Source organism: Sardina pilchardus, chromosome 3, assembly GCF_963854185.1.
Source record: "Sardina pilchardus chromosome 3, fSarPil1.1, whole genome shotgun sequence".
Taxonomy (NCBI): Eukaryota; Metazoa; Chordata; class Actinopteri; order Clupeiformes; family Clupeidae; genus Sardina; species Sardina pilchardus.
The window spans coordinates 34,083,730-34,100,891 of record NC_084996.1 but is presented as its reverse complement, the minus strand read 5'-3'; the positions used below and the strand labels follow the sequence as shown (position 1 = coordinate 34,100,891).

The following is a 17,162-nucleotide window of genomic DNA, read 5'->3' as shown; positions in this document are numbered from 1 at the left end:
AACAGGGCCTAATCTCCTGCAGTCATCATGCAGAGAAATGCTTTTCTGCATTCCTGCAGCCTTTGATCTTCTTATACAAAGTGCTAAGATTAAACACAAGATTATTTCCAGGTGTGAGCAAACTTGTATGCTTGTCATGGTCTGTGCAAGAGGAGACCCACAACAGACATTTTTAAAAAGGAAACTTGTTTGCTCATATTGGGTGGTAGCATGACTGCCATGTCCTTCTGATTATGTTTAAGCACCAAGCTCATTGTGTTTAAAGCATGCAGAACATGACTGTGAGCAACAATTGTCTATTTGTCTGTTTTGTTCCAGCAGACGTAAAAGGTCAAGTCAGTTTTAAAAGCACTATTGCATGAATCAGTAGGCTATCTGAGACTCATTTTAGAATTCCATTCTATTGAATATGTGCAGACACAAATGACAAAGTCAGTATGTATCATACCAATATTGATAAAGATGTAATGTTATGACAGAATTAATGCATTCTTGTTGTCAATATTGCAAGCAGTTGGTTCAGGCCTAGTTGATTTTTCATGGTACAAACAATCTAATGGAGAAACGTCATGCTCCTTGGCTGGGTCATGCCCCTTGAAGTTGTTGGACATCTCAGACAATTTTACATAGTCAAAAGTGATGTCATGTGGGTCACAAAGAAGTCATGTGTAGTCTATAGGCCTGACAATCTGGTCAATTGGAAGTGGGTTAGGCTATATTTTTTTGTGGCATCATCACAAAATGATTTTTTTGTGACAACAATGTATTGTCGTTTGTCGTTGTTGGACAATAATTATAGCTGATCATATTAGGCACTATTAGTAGACAATGTTGGCTATGTAGCCTGTGTAGTCACTGGCTGTCAGGTGATTTAGGCTGTAAGGCATTAGGCTATATGGATTCTTTAAACTCTCCGCTTCTTTTTTTGGCAGTGCGGGACCAGTTGATAAGGAAATAGTGTAGGTTATAAAATAGATTGATATCTGCACTGGCTCCAAACATTTCCTTAGAAATACAAGACGGCTTTTATTTTTCTCTGCCTGGAATGATGTGAGCTGCCGGTAGGGTTGTTGAGGACAAGCGTTTAATGTTTTCATTCATTCGATTAGGCTGTTGGATACTTACCATTGCTCGAGATTAGAAATATGATACAGCAGGACAAATTGATGCGCGGCCATGCGTGCATTTTGAGGAACTAATTCTTCTAATTCCAGGTTTTCCTCCTATCCGTTTTCCCTTTGGATCAGCGGCAGTGTGTTTTCTGAACGCGCGCGGCGCTGCACATCTCTTGTTCCATTCTCGCTTTACACACATAGCCTACTCACACACAGTCAGGAGTGAGAGAGACAGCAATGGAGAGGTGGAGAACGGACTGTGTTCTTTGTTATTTTTAAACTCGTATGTTTCGCATCCATGACACCATTCACTCCTAGTAGCATACGCCAGTAATCCCGATGCACTCGAAAACGGAAAGTAGGGTTTCACAGGTAAAGTACCAGACACTTTTTTCCTAACTCGGGTATGGGATTGCGGTAGCCAGAGATGAAATGTGCCATCGCTTCGCTGTGTTTGAATCAAATTCGTGGAGGAGTTTCTTTTAATGGCGAGCATTTTACCCGAGGCTAAGAAAATGGTTTTCGTAGACATAGATGTCAATGACCTTTTTCTCTACACGCTTTGCTAAGTTTGTTAATATTGTTGTGAAGTTGTATGATTTGTTAGCAACGAAAGGGCCTGGCTATGTGTGTGGAGTTTGTTTCTACTTTCCCCTCCCCCATCCGTTTCTGCTGCTGTGCTGTTGAGACTCAGAGGCCAAGACATGAATGCAATGAATGTGGGGCTCACTTCAAAGCAATCGGGAGGGTAGTGAAGGGGGTGTTGTAATGCTGATAGCAAACACAAGTAAACAGTTTGGTTTAAAATCTGCATGGTCATACACCGGCGTTGTTTGAAACCGAGAAGGAATGACTAACGTTATTTACCTTTAGCTGCATTTAAAAAGGTCTTACAAGCAGTGTAACGTGTTCTCAGATCAAACGTTCATTTCACAACTAACGTTAGCTTGCTAGCCAAGTTAGCGAGCTAGCTTCCAAGATTAGTGTAGCTCTTGAGCTTTGGAAGTCAGCTGGATATCTAACTGCTGATGTATTTTCATGATCAATGTAACTAAAATCGGTCGATGTATGTTGCTGTTTCTTGTTAAACATGATGAACACTCCGAGTGGATCGTTGTTGGGGAAGGTTACGTTAGCCTGTCTGCTTCTTAGTTCGCTAGCCCGTATAAGATTGACATGGTGCCTAGAAGTGCTTCCTTGTGAGCTTGAAAAACAAGCCATCTCGTTTGCTGGCTAACTTTGTGTCTACCCAGGACCATGCCGGATTAACCTTAATCATAGGTAACATTAAGTCTTGGCGTTATTATGTTGTTATTGGATAGCCCATCAATATTGCTTTATAGGCTACACTGGACTTCTATCAGGGTTGTGTTTTTGATGTAACAACTAGGCACTTTGTATCACATTTAAACATTTTACCAAAGATACTATGTTGTAAAGCTATTCTGTAACTTCACTTTGCTCACCTGTGGATCATTTAATGTAATTGAAACCAAGACAAATATGTGATTTTATGGTGTTGTCAGAGATCCTCATCTATCAATACAATACACATTCAAGATTGGGCTGTTCATGTATTAATTTGTGAAAAAGTCAAAGTATTCCCTCTCTTGTTCTTTGTGAGCACAGTCTGCCCAAGGTCGTCCTCTGATATGATCAAACAGGCTTGCACTGCACACCACCACAGTAGCAATCATTACAGCCATGGCAGACTGTGCTCTGCCTGCACCCCGCAGTTTCTCTTTTAACCTTGAAAAAGCTCTGTCCTTGTGAGGCTACAGTACCTCAGCTTCTGCTCTGCAAACTGTTGGCTTATGCTCTGCCACTCGCTCAGATTTGGGATCTCTGCAGTGCATGCCATCACTAAGCCCCATGATTTGAGCATGGATGCATTCATATTGTAATTAATGCCATGATCTGAAGGAAAAATCAACATAGCAATACAACTTTTATTGTCTTTAAAATGTCTTTGTTAAACTTTGTTAAACCAACTAATTTGTTGATTGCTTTTGTTGTTTCCCTGGCTATTATTTTGCATTATTTCTGAGTAACCAAAACCTTTGCAGTTGTTATTAAGAATTAGTGGATGATTTATTACACCTTATGGAGCTCTGGTGTAGAACAAGCAAGTCGCCTTCTCATGAAGCATGCTAGGCCTACCTCACCAACACTGTTGTCACTGATAAAAGCGTTTTTGGTGATCTTGTTGGTGATGTCGTGCCTTGCAGGCTTTTCTATATCCATGCGATGTTCTGACCTGCACCATAGAACATCACAGTGCGTAGCCTGGATGGCTAGTGGGAATGAATGACAGGTGTTTGTTTATGTGTCCTTCACGTGGCCATGTAGCCCACTGACAAAATGTATTTATACCAAGGTAGTTGCTCATGAAAAAATGCCTCAAACAGTCACACTTTATTGCATATTTTTCTTAACAGTATGACTATAAAATGTGATGTGTTGGTGCTGAAATTTACGTGGTGGGCTGTTGTATGAAGGTGGCACTAGTGTGGCTTACCTATTGAGATTTTCTTACTGTTTGTGAGTGGCTGCCTTACTGTTTTCCTTTCTTTTTTGCTCAACAGGAGAAATTCTTTTGCTGTGGCATTAGTGGAAGTCTGGATTTGATTCTCCCGGGGCTGCACCAGGGCGGCAGTGTGCATGGACATTGTGAGCATGAGTGTGAACGAAAAGCGGGGCTACCTGGTGGACCTTGGGGGCAGCTTCACTGAGGATGCCCCTCGGCCCCCTGTCCCAGGCGAGGAGGGCGACCTGGTGTCAGGTGATGGCCGTCAGTACAGCCATGGCTTCTACGCCTCCAAGAGCGAGAGCTTGAGGAGTGAGGCCTCCACGGCCACACCCCGACGGCCTGACCTTGACCTAGGCTACGAGCCAGAGGGCAGTGCCTCACCCACACCCCCTTACCTGAAATGGGCCGAATCGCTGCACTCGCTCCTTGACGACCAGGATGGCATCCACCTGTTCAGGACGTTCCTCAAGCAGGAGGACTGCGCCGACATGCTGGACTTCTGGTTTGCCTGCAGCGGCTTCCGCAAGCTGGAGGCCAGCGATGGCAACGACGAGAAGAAGCTCAAGCTGGCCAAGGCCATCTACCGCAAGTACATCCTGGACAACAACGGGATTGTGTCGCGGCAGATCAAGCCGGCCACCAAGAGCTTCATCAAGGACTGTGTGATGAAGCTGCACATTGACCCAGCCATGTTTGACCAGGCCCAGACTGAGATCCAGACCATGATGGAGGAGAACACCTACCCTCTGTTCCTCAAGTCGGACATTTACTTGGAATACACAAGGACAGGCGGCGAGAGCCCGAAGTTGTACAGTGACCAGAGCTCGGTCTCAGGGAATGGCAAGGTGCTGCCGGGCTACCTGCCCACCCTGAACGAGGACGAGGAATGGCGCTGCGACCAAGAGCTGGATGAGCAGCCCGAGAGCGACCCCACACCCAGCAGTCGGCTGACCGAGAAGCTGCTTTTGGACACAGCCCCGCAGCGGGTGGCCAGCGGCAAGAGATACCAGGACAGCCGGGAGTACAGGTAGGTCTTCCCCAGTCACAAATCCTCTCACACTTACACTCGTTAAGCAGGTAAAAATATGGTGGGATATGATTTCAGAAATACTATGATGCAATATCAAGGATTTTAGTCTGTGTTGTGTTGGAACAGAGAGCTTGAGCATCTGGGCATTTGAGCTAAAGATATGATGTGATACGCTGCTTCATCTGAGTGATTTCAGTAGGGTCATGGTGTCCATTACAGTTTGGTTGCCAGGAGTTTGGAGGAGATGCATGAGTTTGGCTAGACAAGGGTCATTTCTTTTCAATTAACTACAGTTGCAACCTTTTCTAACCTTGAGGCATTTGAAGCGTTTATTTACAAAACAGACAAGTGCCTTTTTATTGAATATTCTTAAAAATACATATATATTGTTGAAGTAACATCAATCAAACGGATGTTGGACAGTTTTGATTAGATGTATTTTTGCTTATAAAAAAAAACAATTATGCACAATTAAAATGTGTAATAAGCTTGTCAAGTTTTTGTTAGTGTTTGTGCTGCTGCATTTGAGCTGCCTGATGTAGTCAAAAGCAGTGTGTATGGGAGAGCTAGCCCCATGCTCTGAGAGATTTCAGTATGGTTGCATTTCTTCCCTCCTGTCATGGCAAGCTATCAGGTGGAGTGGAAATTAAAAGGCATTCAGAGTTTATGCTCCTACCGAGCAGTGTAGATGAGAGCAGCTTGGTGTAGGCTGAGGCCCTTAAGTACCTGTGACTGTTGCAGCACGGCGATGACTGGGTCGGGGCTGGCTGTTTGAGCCGTGGAAGCAGGGCTGCTCTTTGTTTTCTCCATGCAGGTGTCCTGTGAATGGCAGGCTTTTATGCCAGAGCAAAAGCTATCCGAGTGAAAAGCACAACACGGCTCCTCTTTTGAACCTGGGAAATGGAGAGCCGTTGTGCAGCAGCAGAAGCCGAAAGTCAAAGCTGTTTTCTCTCTCTCGCTCTCGCTCTCTCACTCTTTCCTTCTCTCCCTACATTTAAAAAGAGCTCGGTTGGAATGATTATGAAACCATATCTTTGCATCTGTTATTTTGCTGCAGGTCACAGTTGTATAAAGGCCTTTAAAAAAGACAAACAAACCCTAATCATTACTTGATGAAGGGCTTTTGTGCTAGAAAGGTTTTCCAAGCAGCTTTTGAAGACATTTATCTGTTCCAATTTTATCTGGTGCTCATTGTGCTCGAAGAATGTCGAGAAGGCACTTTCTAATCATCTTGCATACTTTCATCTATGGAGTCAGTCTAGCTGTAAAAATGTACAACAACCCAACTGTGCATCCAAGCCTCTGCCACACATTAATGGAATGGGATTTTGTGGGATGTGACTACTTAAGTCACTAATCCATGTCCTGTTGGAACAGAAAGCTGTGCATCTGGGCATTTGAGCAGGCTATGCTGTGGTGGATTACAAAGCTCTCTTCGCAGTAGTGTAAGAAAGCAAATATCAACATAAAAAGCTCTCCCAAATGTGGAATTCATGCATTTTATCTTTACCAAAGCAAGGCTTAGATGATGGTGCCGGTAAGGATGAGTTGGAGGAGGGATTTGCATGGGCACACAGCAAGGCCCACTATATTACTGAAGAATACATTGTAGTTTTCCCCCCTCAGATGTGCTTTTACAGCTCTGTTCACTGTTGGCAGTGTGCTGTGTGGAGATTGAAGATTCCGGAATTCTATCCCTAGAAGTTGACCCAGTTTTCTTTTCTTTTTTTTCCTCTCCTTCACCTCACACCCTCGACTGTCTTAAGACAATCCTTGACATCTGTTGGAAATTCAGGAAAGGGGTGTTTTTTTACTCTTTCCCAAAAGGAATCCAGATTTGCCGTAGTGATTTACACACAACAGAGAACACCCATAAGACCTGAGAAATCTCTCTCCAACAAAAACAACAAAAACTTGTTTGAAATTCTTTTGTTCCTTATTTAGAATTGTTTTGATGTGTAAATTGGAAGGAGCTTTCATGTCTCCGGCAGAGACGACCTGCAAAGGTTTCCTTGAGTTTCAAAGACAATAAAACGAGATGTTGTAGCACCTCGTTATTTTGACAAGAAAAATAAAAAGGGATAGAGTTGAGTCCTGCATTCAAATTGTCTCTGCAGTAGATTGTTAGCTTATGACTCTGCCAGTTACTGTTTTTACTAACAAGGAGAGGTTGCGTACAGTATTTCACCCTGCTCAGCTTTGGCTTAGTGCTGCTGTGTCGGTGTTATTCTGAATAATGTCACAGCGTACGGTCTGTGGTAAATGTTTGCGAACTCTGGGTCTTCTTTTAAAAAATCATTCCTGTCTTCACTGTTCAACAATGTACTGATTTATTTAGCCTGTTTTCCAACATACAATGAGCCCAGAGAAAAGGTTTGGACTGTTGCACAACATTTAAAGTATTGAAACATGTTGCAGGGCATTTGCTAACAGGCTATAACTTGTGATTTTAATGTTCTGAAACCATGGCAACTCCACCCCATTTTGTATGGTTATGACGTGGTCTAATTGGGTAGAGACTTGTATTTTTTAGATGTTTTGTAATGATTTTTTCAGTAGATGAAGTATTTGGCTCGAATTACAAAAAAGACACTTCATTTTTAAATAGGCTTTTAGGACTCGCCTTCGGGCTTTTTGAAGGTCTAAATTTTTCATAAGTAATATGTCTTCCCAGGATCTATGGAGTTGGATGAGAGATGGATTGTGAGTCATTTTTTTCCTCTATTGAGCAAGTGCTATCTTCAGCTGTCTTCAGACTTTAACATTTACATTGTGACTGCAGCAGGCCTACCTCTGCTCTGGTCATTCTGTCACTATCGTTCACAGGGGGTCATACTGTGGGAAGTGACCGGGGAGAGAGAAAAGCTCTGCCCTCTGATGCTATCAGCAGTCTGTCAAAGTGAACAGGGCCTTCTAATGACTCCTACCACCTTCTCCTTTCACCACTAATTGCCACATTGTGGGAAGATCCCCCTGAAACTCCTGAAGCTAAAGCTCTTAAGTGGGCAGATAGTGGGCCTCCTCCATCTCCTCTAAGGTCCTCAGCACTTGACCGACTATGATCAATCGATCACCCACAATCTCGATGGCCGCAGCACGAGGCAGCTGTGGTGGTGAAGCAGGTCGGTGACGCAACGAGCCAGTTATTATTCCCCAAGTGCAAAGGGGCAGGCGTAATCATTGGAACAGCCCTGAAGTCCTCTCACGTCTTGGGTAAAGGCTTCCTGTAAATGTGCGTGGCGCTCCTTTCCACACAGGAGATGGCCGTGGGGCGCTGTAAAGAGATGCAGTGATTTCATCTGAACGGCTCCGCTCTGGCTCTCTCCATAGAGGAGATGTGTGTTACATGTTCCTGGTTTGTTCATTGCATTGTGCATTTTAAATGCTTTCTTTTTTTTATGAGACAGCATATTAATTTAGTCTTTGCATAGCATTATGTTAATATGGCATAAATTGTTGTTGTTCAGCCACTAGGGAATGTACTTCTCTCACTACTGTGTAGTGGAGGCACTATGGATTGAATCTGTCTGGATGTCTGGAAAAAAGAAGCATATAAGCCCCGTGTGGATTGCGGAAGACTTTGTTTTGGAGATAAATGGAAAAGATGTGTGAGAGCGCCAGCGCTCCGGTGCAGGTTTGAAAGCCTCCCTCCCTCCTCCGGCTGCCGCGCTTCCCTGTGATCCGTGGAATATCGACATGCCTGCTGCTTAAATCATTAGTGGAGCTTGGAATGGTTGAAAGCGCGGAATAATCACCAGAGGCAGTGCAGGCGTCCCGGCTCGAGCTTCCCTCACTTCTTTAGTCAGTACACAGTCTTTTACACACACACACACACACACACACACACACACACACACACACACACACACACACACACACACACACACAGTCAAAGCAAACAACAACAACACTAGATATCAGATGCACGGACACACTCACCATAAGGACACTCATATCAGGCTTCCACATAAGGAATGTCCCGCTGGCCAGGGCTATGGAAGAGAACACATTGAGCAAGTTGGTTGACCAGTCAGTTTGTCCGCCAGTCACCAGTTATGAGTCAGCTCAGCCCATCTGACAGGCTAACTGGTTGAAGCTAAGCATGTAACTGAGGCTTCTAGAATTAAAAGGGCGCTCATTACAGTGGAATAAATGGTCTAAAAGTGACTTTTCTGCTTCAGTAAAGATGTATAAAGGGCCAGCACAAGTCTTATGTCCTGGCCGAGGGGCCTGTGCGGGGAGAGGGGTTTGAGTTGGACACTGCTGCTCATATACTCCGTGTTTGTCTTCAGTCCTGCAGATGCACACACACACACAAACATGGGCTTAGCTTCCCACTGTCTGAGCCACCCAGTGGAGATAAGGGCTTTGCTCACACAGACATGCCTTGTGTTGTGTAATGGCTGTAGTTGCAGGTAGGAGCTGGCTGTTTCTATTCACTCACCGTAATGCAACTGTGTTTGTGCGTGTGTGTGTGGTCTATTTGGAGGAGGCATACTGGGTGTGTGTGATTGTGTCAGATGCAGCAGGTCTTTGAGCTTTTTATTGTGTTGATTTGCGCTAAATGATTAATCAGAGGTGTTTGCTTTTATCTTGATAATCAGTCATATTTGACAACTTGAGATGTCTATTGAATAAGAATTCTACAACTTAATAGGATAGAATCATAAAATGGTTGAATCAATAATCACCCCAGTTGTTTTTATGAAAGTACGATTCAGGTCACGCAAACTAAGTGAGAAGTGAAAAGGTACACACACACACACACACACACACACACTAGCTAAAGGATTAGGTGAAACCTTCTTTGTTCCACCATAAGTTTGGAGTTTTTGAGGATAGTGTGAGATGCTAAAGTGTATGTTCAGCCGGTTTGGCCAGAGATCATCTTACGGTATTAAACCTGAGGTGAGAGAAGATTGTTGTGTGGGGGTGTGGAATATCCCATAGCCTCTGTACCGCATACACTTTGGTGTATTTGTAAGTGTGAACATGGCTCATGGATCGTTACGTGAAATGAATATTTAGATGTCTCGGGGGAATATGCCCTGGCCTATTTCAGGCATATGATGCGTGTATATCACATACAAGTTGTGTCCCTTCGAAAGGTTTCCTGTTCTCTCCAGACTCCCCCTTACTATTTTGTGAAGGAGTTGTCTCTGAAGTTAACTCACAGAAGTCCTGCTGTCTTGTTTTCTTTTGATGCGCAGTGGCTCTGTAGGTTACGAGCAGAAGGCTGTTGGTTCATATTGGGAGTTCTATTACAGAAAACACTATATTTTTTAAGTGAGTTTAATTCTGTTAGATCCATTTTAAGAGACACCTTAAGAGACAGGTTGGATTCAGAGAGAGATGCTCATCAGCCTGCTGGTGGCCTGAGCGAGACCTAGACAGCCAGACACAGGGACAGACAGACAGTTGTATGATGAGAGGGAGATAGATGAGAGGCCTTGATTTTCAGGATTTCTGCACAGTACGAGTATGAGTTGGTGGTCCGGAGCGTCTGCAACTGGAAAGAGAAGAATAGTACGTAGAGCTTGTGCTGACCTATTCAGCTATCAAAGCTGGGATTGGTTGCAGCTAATGTCTCAAAAGCATGAAGACTTTTTTAGAAACATTCTGAACACACTTGATGTGCCACTGCTCATGAAGCTTATTTATCTGCAGTAGAAGGCTTTGATTTCAGTCCTGAATGAGACTCTGCTTTCTGTCCTACAGTGATGGACCTGCTCTACAGCGCTGCTCGGCAGCCTTTTTAGCTTTAGAGCCATATACAAATATTTGTGGATTTTGTTGTTGATAGTAACCATGTGGTCATTGGATGTGTCTACTTTTGAGTGTTAGGCTTACACTTTAACTGCTATTCTATGCTAAGCTATGAAACTGAATTCTTAATTACTCTTATGATCCTTGCACAACTGTGTCACCTGCAGCAGACCTCTCCTGTGTACAGAATTACACTGATTTGAAAAATGGCTAAGGTAATGTAGTAGGAGGGGAAGGTAGGCTTACCTGCACTGTCACATACACAAGGTTGCGGTTTTAGTGCCATCATAGATTAATGTTACTTTCCACTGGAGCTCTGGGCATACTCTTTTCTTACTATGCTGAACTGATTTCAATGCATTGATATTCAATTCCTAACGTTAACTGACCCAGCTGTCTCCACAAAGGCAAACTTGTCTGTCCACTTGGCCTGGACGATCGGTGGCTCTGATCTTGTATGGCCTTATGAGCTCGAATGGTAGCCTATGAATAAGCTGAGAAAGTAGGGATGGATGTTGAGTTGAAGAGTTGAAATTGAAATTGAAATGTGTTGGTAATGCTATATTTGGGGCTCAGATAGTATAGAACTCCAAATAATACTCATAAATTATTACCATCACATGATGATGGTTAAAAATTGAGTTTTGGTGCTGACTGAGGTTAAGCTAGGTCTTGTCATTTAGAAACATAGTAGCAGTCAGTGACGTTTTATGTTGGATTGACACAATAGTGTAATATTCACCCAATAGCCACCTATTTACCATGAGGAAAAATGTAAAATTTCCCTGCGAGTTAACTAAAGAGCCATCCCTGACTTATCAGACATATGTTCCCAACCCTTGTTCTACACAGAACAATAGAACCCCCTCAAATGTGAACCCCCCACTAGCAGACAGGGTGACCTCACACCACACTTTTATATGTACAGGTTGAAATCATTTGAAGTTATTATGAAAACTCTATGTGAGATCGATACTCTAGGACAAGGACAGAGCTTTGAGGACAGAGCTGTTGTTTGTCTGTATAGAGACTCCCTCCTATTATATTATCTTCCTGCAGTCCCCCAGAAAGCTCTGCCCCGCACACACGCACACACACTGCTCTGATTTACATTTTTAATCTCGATGAACTCAATGCAATTTTAATGGCCATCCATCGTGGCCATGATTGATGAAAAAGTTCTTCTAGGAACAGGCTCCCCCCGCTTGAAGTAGACTCCGAAATATGCAGTTGCCAGGCAAGGCACGGACGAAAACTTGCATCAGGGAGGCTTCTCTTTTTTTTACGCCGAGAGAACTTAATTCCCACCCAGATCCATTATTTAAGGGGGAGCACGCTCGGCCAAGTGCTCAGAGTGGAGGAGCCAGAGTCAGGTGAGAGCCCTCCGGTTGGCGCTAATGAGACCAAATGAGGCCCTCTCTGACACCAGAGCCAGGTTTACATTCAGCTGGGAAAGGCTGAAGGCAATTTAGTTGGCCTGTGCTTGTCCAGTTTTGTGACATGTGGCCTATTCCTGCCCTCTGAGCTGGATGTGGAGATGTGTCCACCCCACCCCCTATGTTCACTCTCTCATACTCAGTCACATTTTTGTTTTTGTTAAATGGGCTACTGCACATTGCAGTGACATCTTTTTCAGATGTTATTTTACATGGACTGGCATTTATCTGAAGTGATGGTAGAGCGATAGAAACAGAAAACACAATGCAAATCGGAGGAGATGACTCAGTGACTGTGGTAGACATTAGTAAGCAGACTCAGCCTGCCCCTCGAAATACCATTAGTACATCTGATTTCAGTTCAGCTGTATAGTTAATGGGTCTAGATCCAAATTGCACAGCAATTATTTTACTGAACTGAATTTGAATTTGGGGTTGTGCCATATAGTATCATCAGTAATATGCCATCTACGGCTCATGTCCATGATGAGGTTATTGGTATTATGTAGCAATGTGTGCTTGCATGTTCTCTGTGATTTTAGTAATTTGGGAAATAAATGGGTTCTCAAGACATGTGACTGGCAAAAAGGGTGTTTTGAATAGCATCCTTCATAGAGTTTGTCATTATAACATACTGTACATTACATACTATGAAACCATTCTAGTTTTAAGTCGATATTGTTGATGCCTAATTGCCCTTTTGTGTTTGCCCCGTGTGCAGGCACAGTCAGTGGAGGGAGCCCGTTAACCCCTACTACGTCAACACGGGCTACGCTCTGGCCCCTGCCACCAGTGCCAATGACAGCGAGCAGCAGAGCATGTCCAGCGACGCCGACACGCTCTCACTGACCGACAGCAGTGTGTAAGTACTACCAGTTTATCTAGCCTCATCCACCCACACACACACACACACACACACACACACACACACACACACACACACACACACACACACGTTGCCGCTGACTGATAGTTGTGCTCAGTTAGTCATGTAGTTGCTCCTAAAGCTTTCCTGGGCAGACAAAATCACACTTCAACTGATGTTTCATTAGTATTTCATTTATTGCTGCCTTTCACAACTTGAAATTACAGCATTCAACTGAAATGAAATAGATTACATTTTAACATACTGTAAGCTTATGTCATTGTCAGTACAAATGATTCTGGCCAACAGCCATTTCTTAGCTAACTTATCAAACTAGCATCAATTTTCTTCTGAAACAATCTACATTAATGGAATCAGCATGAATTGCACAACAGAATAACACGACCAGAAATGTAGGAGTGGCTATAATCTTTACTGTTGTTGAGGTGATACTTTGTAGGTCTGAAAGAACATAATATGTTCTCATACGGCGTAGCTTGGACCAACCGGTGCTAGTTGGCTTATAGTCCAACACAAGCTAAATCTAGGTACCATAAAAAAAAACGGTCTTTTAAAGCCTTTTTTAAAGCAGCGGAGTCGAGGAGGCAAACCTACCTGCCAGCCACCTCCCTCTACCCCATAAACACATGTGCTGATTGACGCGCACACACACACTGATCCGGGAACAGGAACAACCCTTTCGCCTCGCCTCGGCGGACCACCATCTGCTCATTACTCATGCCAATGAAAGCTCCTAAATGTCATTACTTATGCTAATTATAGAGCCTGAGACGGGGAGGTGCTCCAGGGGGCCGTGGGCTGTGTGTGGACTGAGTGTAATTTGAAGGCATTGACGAGACCAGTTTCCTTTTAAGGTGCTGCCTCCCCATCCCCCACCCCCTCGCCAGCTCTCCCCGACACCCAGTGGAGACGCATTCTAGTTAAAAAAGGCAAGTTGCGGTGATGGGAGAGAGAGGTGGATGAAGGGTTGGAGGTAAAAACAGCGCTCCCCAGGAACACAGCCGCGGCCCCCATTAGAAAGGGCCGTGTAATGCGTGGGCTAAAGAAGGAGGTGTAATCAAATGTGTCCAATCGTTTTGATTTCATGCCGGATGGCGATATGGCGAGCGATCCTGTGAGGCGTGCGCACGCTAATCCAGCCTTGCTTTGATGAGTGTGGAAATGGAGGGCTGAGGCGCCCACGTCACGTAAGGAAAATGAGTCCTGCTATTTTTGAGCTGGAGTGAAAATGCCATGGCGCCTCTCTCGTGCCACCCCCGTCCACCCCCCCTTTCTTCCGGAAGAAAGTTCTGACCCGCGTGTCGGCGGGCTCCGAGGTGAGGCACGTCTCCGAGAGAGATCAGCCCATACTTAGAGACTTGCAGCGGGAGTCCGCACCAGGCTGGAAGAGCTGTGGTGTGGTGTACACACACACACACACACACACACACACACACGGAACGGGTTTTTCTCTTGCCCCGGCAGGAAATGAGCTTCCTCTGAATGATCTGAGCAAGGATGTGCTGGCAGGAGAGAGGGGGGAGATGTCTATGCACACACACACACACACACACACACACACACACACACAGAGGGGGTGGAAGGCAGGGAGAAAAGAGGGGAGAGAGGGAAAGAAGAGCTGAAGAGACTTGACAGGAAGAAAGCTCAGAGAGAAAGAGATGCACAGACAGACAGAGAGAGAAGAGAGAGAGGGGGGGGGTGCAGCTCCTCAAACACGTACAGAGGGAGGGATGCAGAAGGGGAGGAAGGTAGACTCCGAGGTAGGAAGAGACTCTGAGAGAAGGGTGGGGGAGACGGAGCCGCTGGAGGAGAGAAGAAAGGGAGGCTGTGAAGGATGCAGACGGGGATTGACGGAGACACTCGGAAAGAGAACGTGTCCGAGGGGCCCGAACATGCAACAGAGGGAGAGAGAGAACAAGGGAGATGGACAGAGGGAGAGGCAGACAAGAGGAGAGAGAAAGAAAGGGAGGGAGCAAGGGAAAAGAGGAAGGAAGAAGGGTGGGAGGGAGGGAGGGAGGGAGGGAGGGGTAGAGGAGGCGGTCGTTTGCGGAAGTTCAGAGATGGCACCGGGGGAATGGCGTTGAGGAAACATCAAAGGCGGCGCAGCGGGACAAAACCATGTCTGAAGCGGGATAGATTAGAGGCCATTATCAGCTGTTTGCCTCGTGCCCCCTCCCTCTCTCCCCCCCTGCCAACGGCCCTCGCTGCTTCACACCCAGCGGGATCGCTGTGTTTTTACTGTGTCTGTGTGTGTGTGTGTGTGTGTGTGTGTGTGTGTGTGTGTGTGTGTGTTTGGGGAGGGGGGTGTTGGTGTGTGGGAGGTGGCCGCGGCATCAGAGCTTCCTGTCAGCAGGAAACCATAACGTCCCCCCCCCCGGCCCCCATCGTCCACATCACAGGCCTGTCAGGGTCACCGTGTCTCCTTGGGGACTCGTACGGCTAAGTTTATTCAGCGAATAAACCCTCCAGGGTTTATAATGCCTCGGACGCTGTGTCAGTGTGCTATTGTCGGCTATACCTACTGTGCTGTGCGGACAAAGTCAGTGTAGCATTTAAGCGATGAATACCAACATCTGTTGTGCTAGGACGAGGGCTTTATGGACACCAGTATTTTCAGCACTCCGTTTTGTTTTCGGTCTGAATAAATTGACCACCGAAAATTCTGGTGCCTTTTTAAAAGCAGACTTGCCTGGAATAAAAAGCCCTGATTTCTCTGCCTGATCAGCACCTGAACAATGCTTCTCTCATCTAACTCCACTGAAAGGGTTGCTCTCTCAACCTTACGTAGAGTGCCAAACCAACATTACACTGAATGTTGTTATTTCTGGCTTCAGAAGTGCGCACTGCAGTGTTGTTTTTAATGTTGTTTTCCTCTTTTTTTCTCTGTTTCCTCTCAGAGATGGAGTCCCACCCTACAGATACCGTAAACAGCATCGCCGGGAGATGCACGAGAGTGCCAAAGCTAATGGACGTGTGCCACTACCTCATATTCCTGTAAGTCCCGCACCACCCCGCACCTCGCCTGTGGCTCCTCTCTCTCTCTCTCTCTCTCCTGTTCTCTCCTTCTCTACCTTTTTTCACTCTCTTGCACTCCTCCTTGTTGTCTGTTCTGCAGGTAAAGTTACTCCTGTCCTCGCCACAGACTCAGTGTAGTGAGGCAGCCGCATGAATCACAGCTTTCAGCTCTCCCCGCTCTCACTCGCTCCCTCTCTTCCTCTCTCTCTCTCTCTCTCTCTCTCTCTCTCTTTCTCTTCCTCTCTATCTCTCTATCTATCTATTTCTCCTGCTATTTCTGTTTTTCTCTCTGTACTTCTCTCTTGCTCTCTCCTCCTTTCTCTCTCTCTCCCCCCACCCCCACCTCTCTCGTTCCTTCCCTGCATTCTTAAGATGTGCGGTGGCGGTTGCAGCAGAATGCCTTTGATCAGACGCTAGCTGATGGTGTGTGTGTGTGTATGTGTGTGTATTTGTGTAAATGTGTGAAAAAGAGAGGGTGTTCGGTTGTTTTAGAGTGTGTGTGTGTGTGTGTGTGTGTGTGTGTGTGTGTGTAGCCTCTGCCGTTGCTGCTCCAGTGTGAGCTGTCGGCTGGAGCCCCAGCAGACCCAGCGCTGCTGTGATGGCCGGCAGCTTCGCTCCGCTCCGCTCCGCTCCGCTCCGCTCCGCTCCCTGCCTCCCCGGCTCCTCCTGCCTAATTGAAGCCTCTGAGTGAGGGGGTCCAATTTAAAGCCTCTCCAAAACAGAGCAGTGCGTCAAGCTATGCGCTCTCTCCCTCCCCTCTCTTCTCTTCTCCCTCTTTTTCTCCCTATCTCTCTCCCTCCATCATCTCTCTCTCTCTCACACACACTATCTCTCTTGAGGCTGGCATTAGTGAAGGATCAGGAGTATTATTCCTCTCTTGTGGGGTTGGCGTAGTTAATATTTTTTTTTCTGCCAAGCAACAATGCTTATCTAAAATATCAGACATTCCAAATGGGCGATGAATATTTTAATGGGCAAATAGATTTATGCCCGCTTGGTAATGTGGTTGACATTTGAGTCGCATGTCAGCCGTGTGCTGTTCTTAGCTGCTCTGGGGTCTCTCTCTCTCTCTCTCACTCTCTCTCTCTCTCACACTCTCTCACTCTCACTCTGTCTCTCTCTCTCTCTGCCTCCCAGGTAGGACATTTCCCTCTCCCCAAAGGGGTGCTGTGTGAAGCCCACAGCTCCTGTCTCCAGAGTCTTGACATGCTGTCAAGGCCAGATGGCAGTTGCAGCTTCACTGAGCATATAGGCTAGTTATGTGTGCGGATGGGAACGGAGAAGAAATAAGGAAAAGGGCCAGAGATTGAGAGGAGGGGAAAAAAAACAAAGCAAAACACAAGGACAGCAAAAAATCTGAGCTCTGCTGAGACCAGGAGCACAA

The 17,162-nt window shown here is 45.6% G+C and overlaps 1 protein-coding gene across 3 annotated transcripts in view; it reads left to right on the top strand.

Annotated features, from left to right (window-relative positions):
- Nucleotides 1–1,346: 1,346 nt before the first annotated feature.
- axin1 (axin 1) overlaps nt 1,347–17,162 on the top strand; it is a 30,004-nt gene continuing 14,188 nt past the window's right edge. For 2 of the 3 annotated variants that reach the window (XM_062532979.1, XM_062532977.1), the window contains exons 1-4: nt 1,347–1,487; nt 3,701–4,672; nt 12,599–12,739; nt 15,661–15,757. In XM_062532979.1, coding sequence (XP_062388963.1) covers nt 3,777–4,672; nt 12,599–12,739; nt 15,661–15,757 — 1,134 coding nt within the window. In that variant the 5' untranslated portion in view covers nt 1,347–1,487; nt 3,701–3,776. Of the gene's footprint in view, nt 1,488–1,851; nt 2,397–3,700; nt 4,673–12,598; nt 12,740–15,660; nt 15,758–17,162 lie in introns of those variants that run through there. The other variant, XM_062532978.1, reaches the window with a different exon arrangement.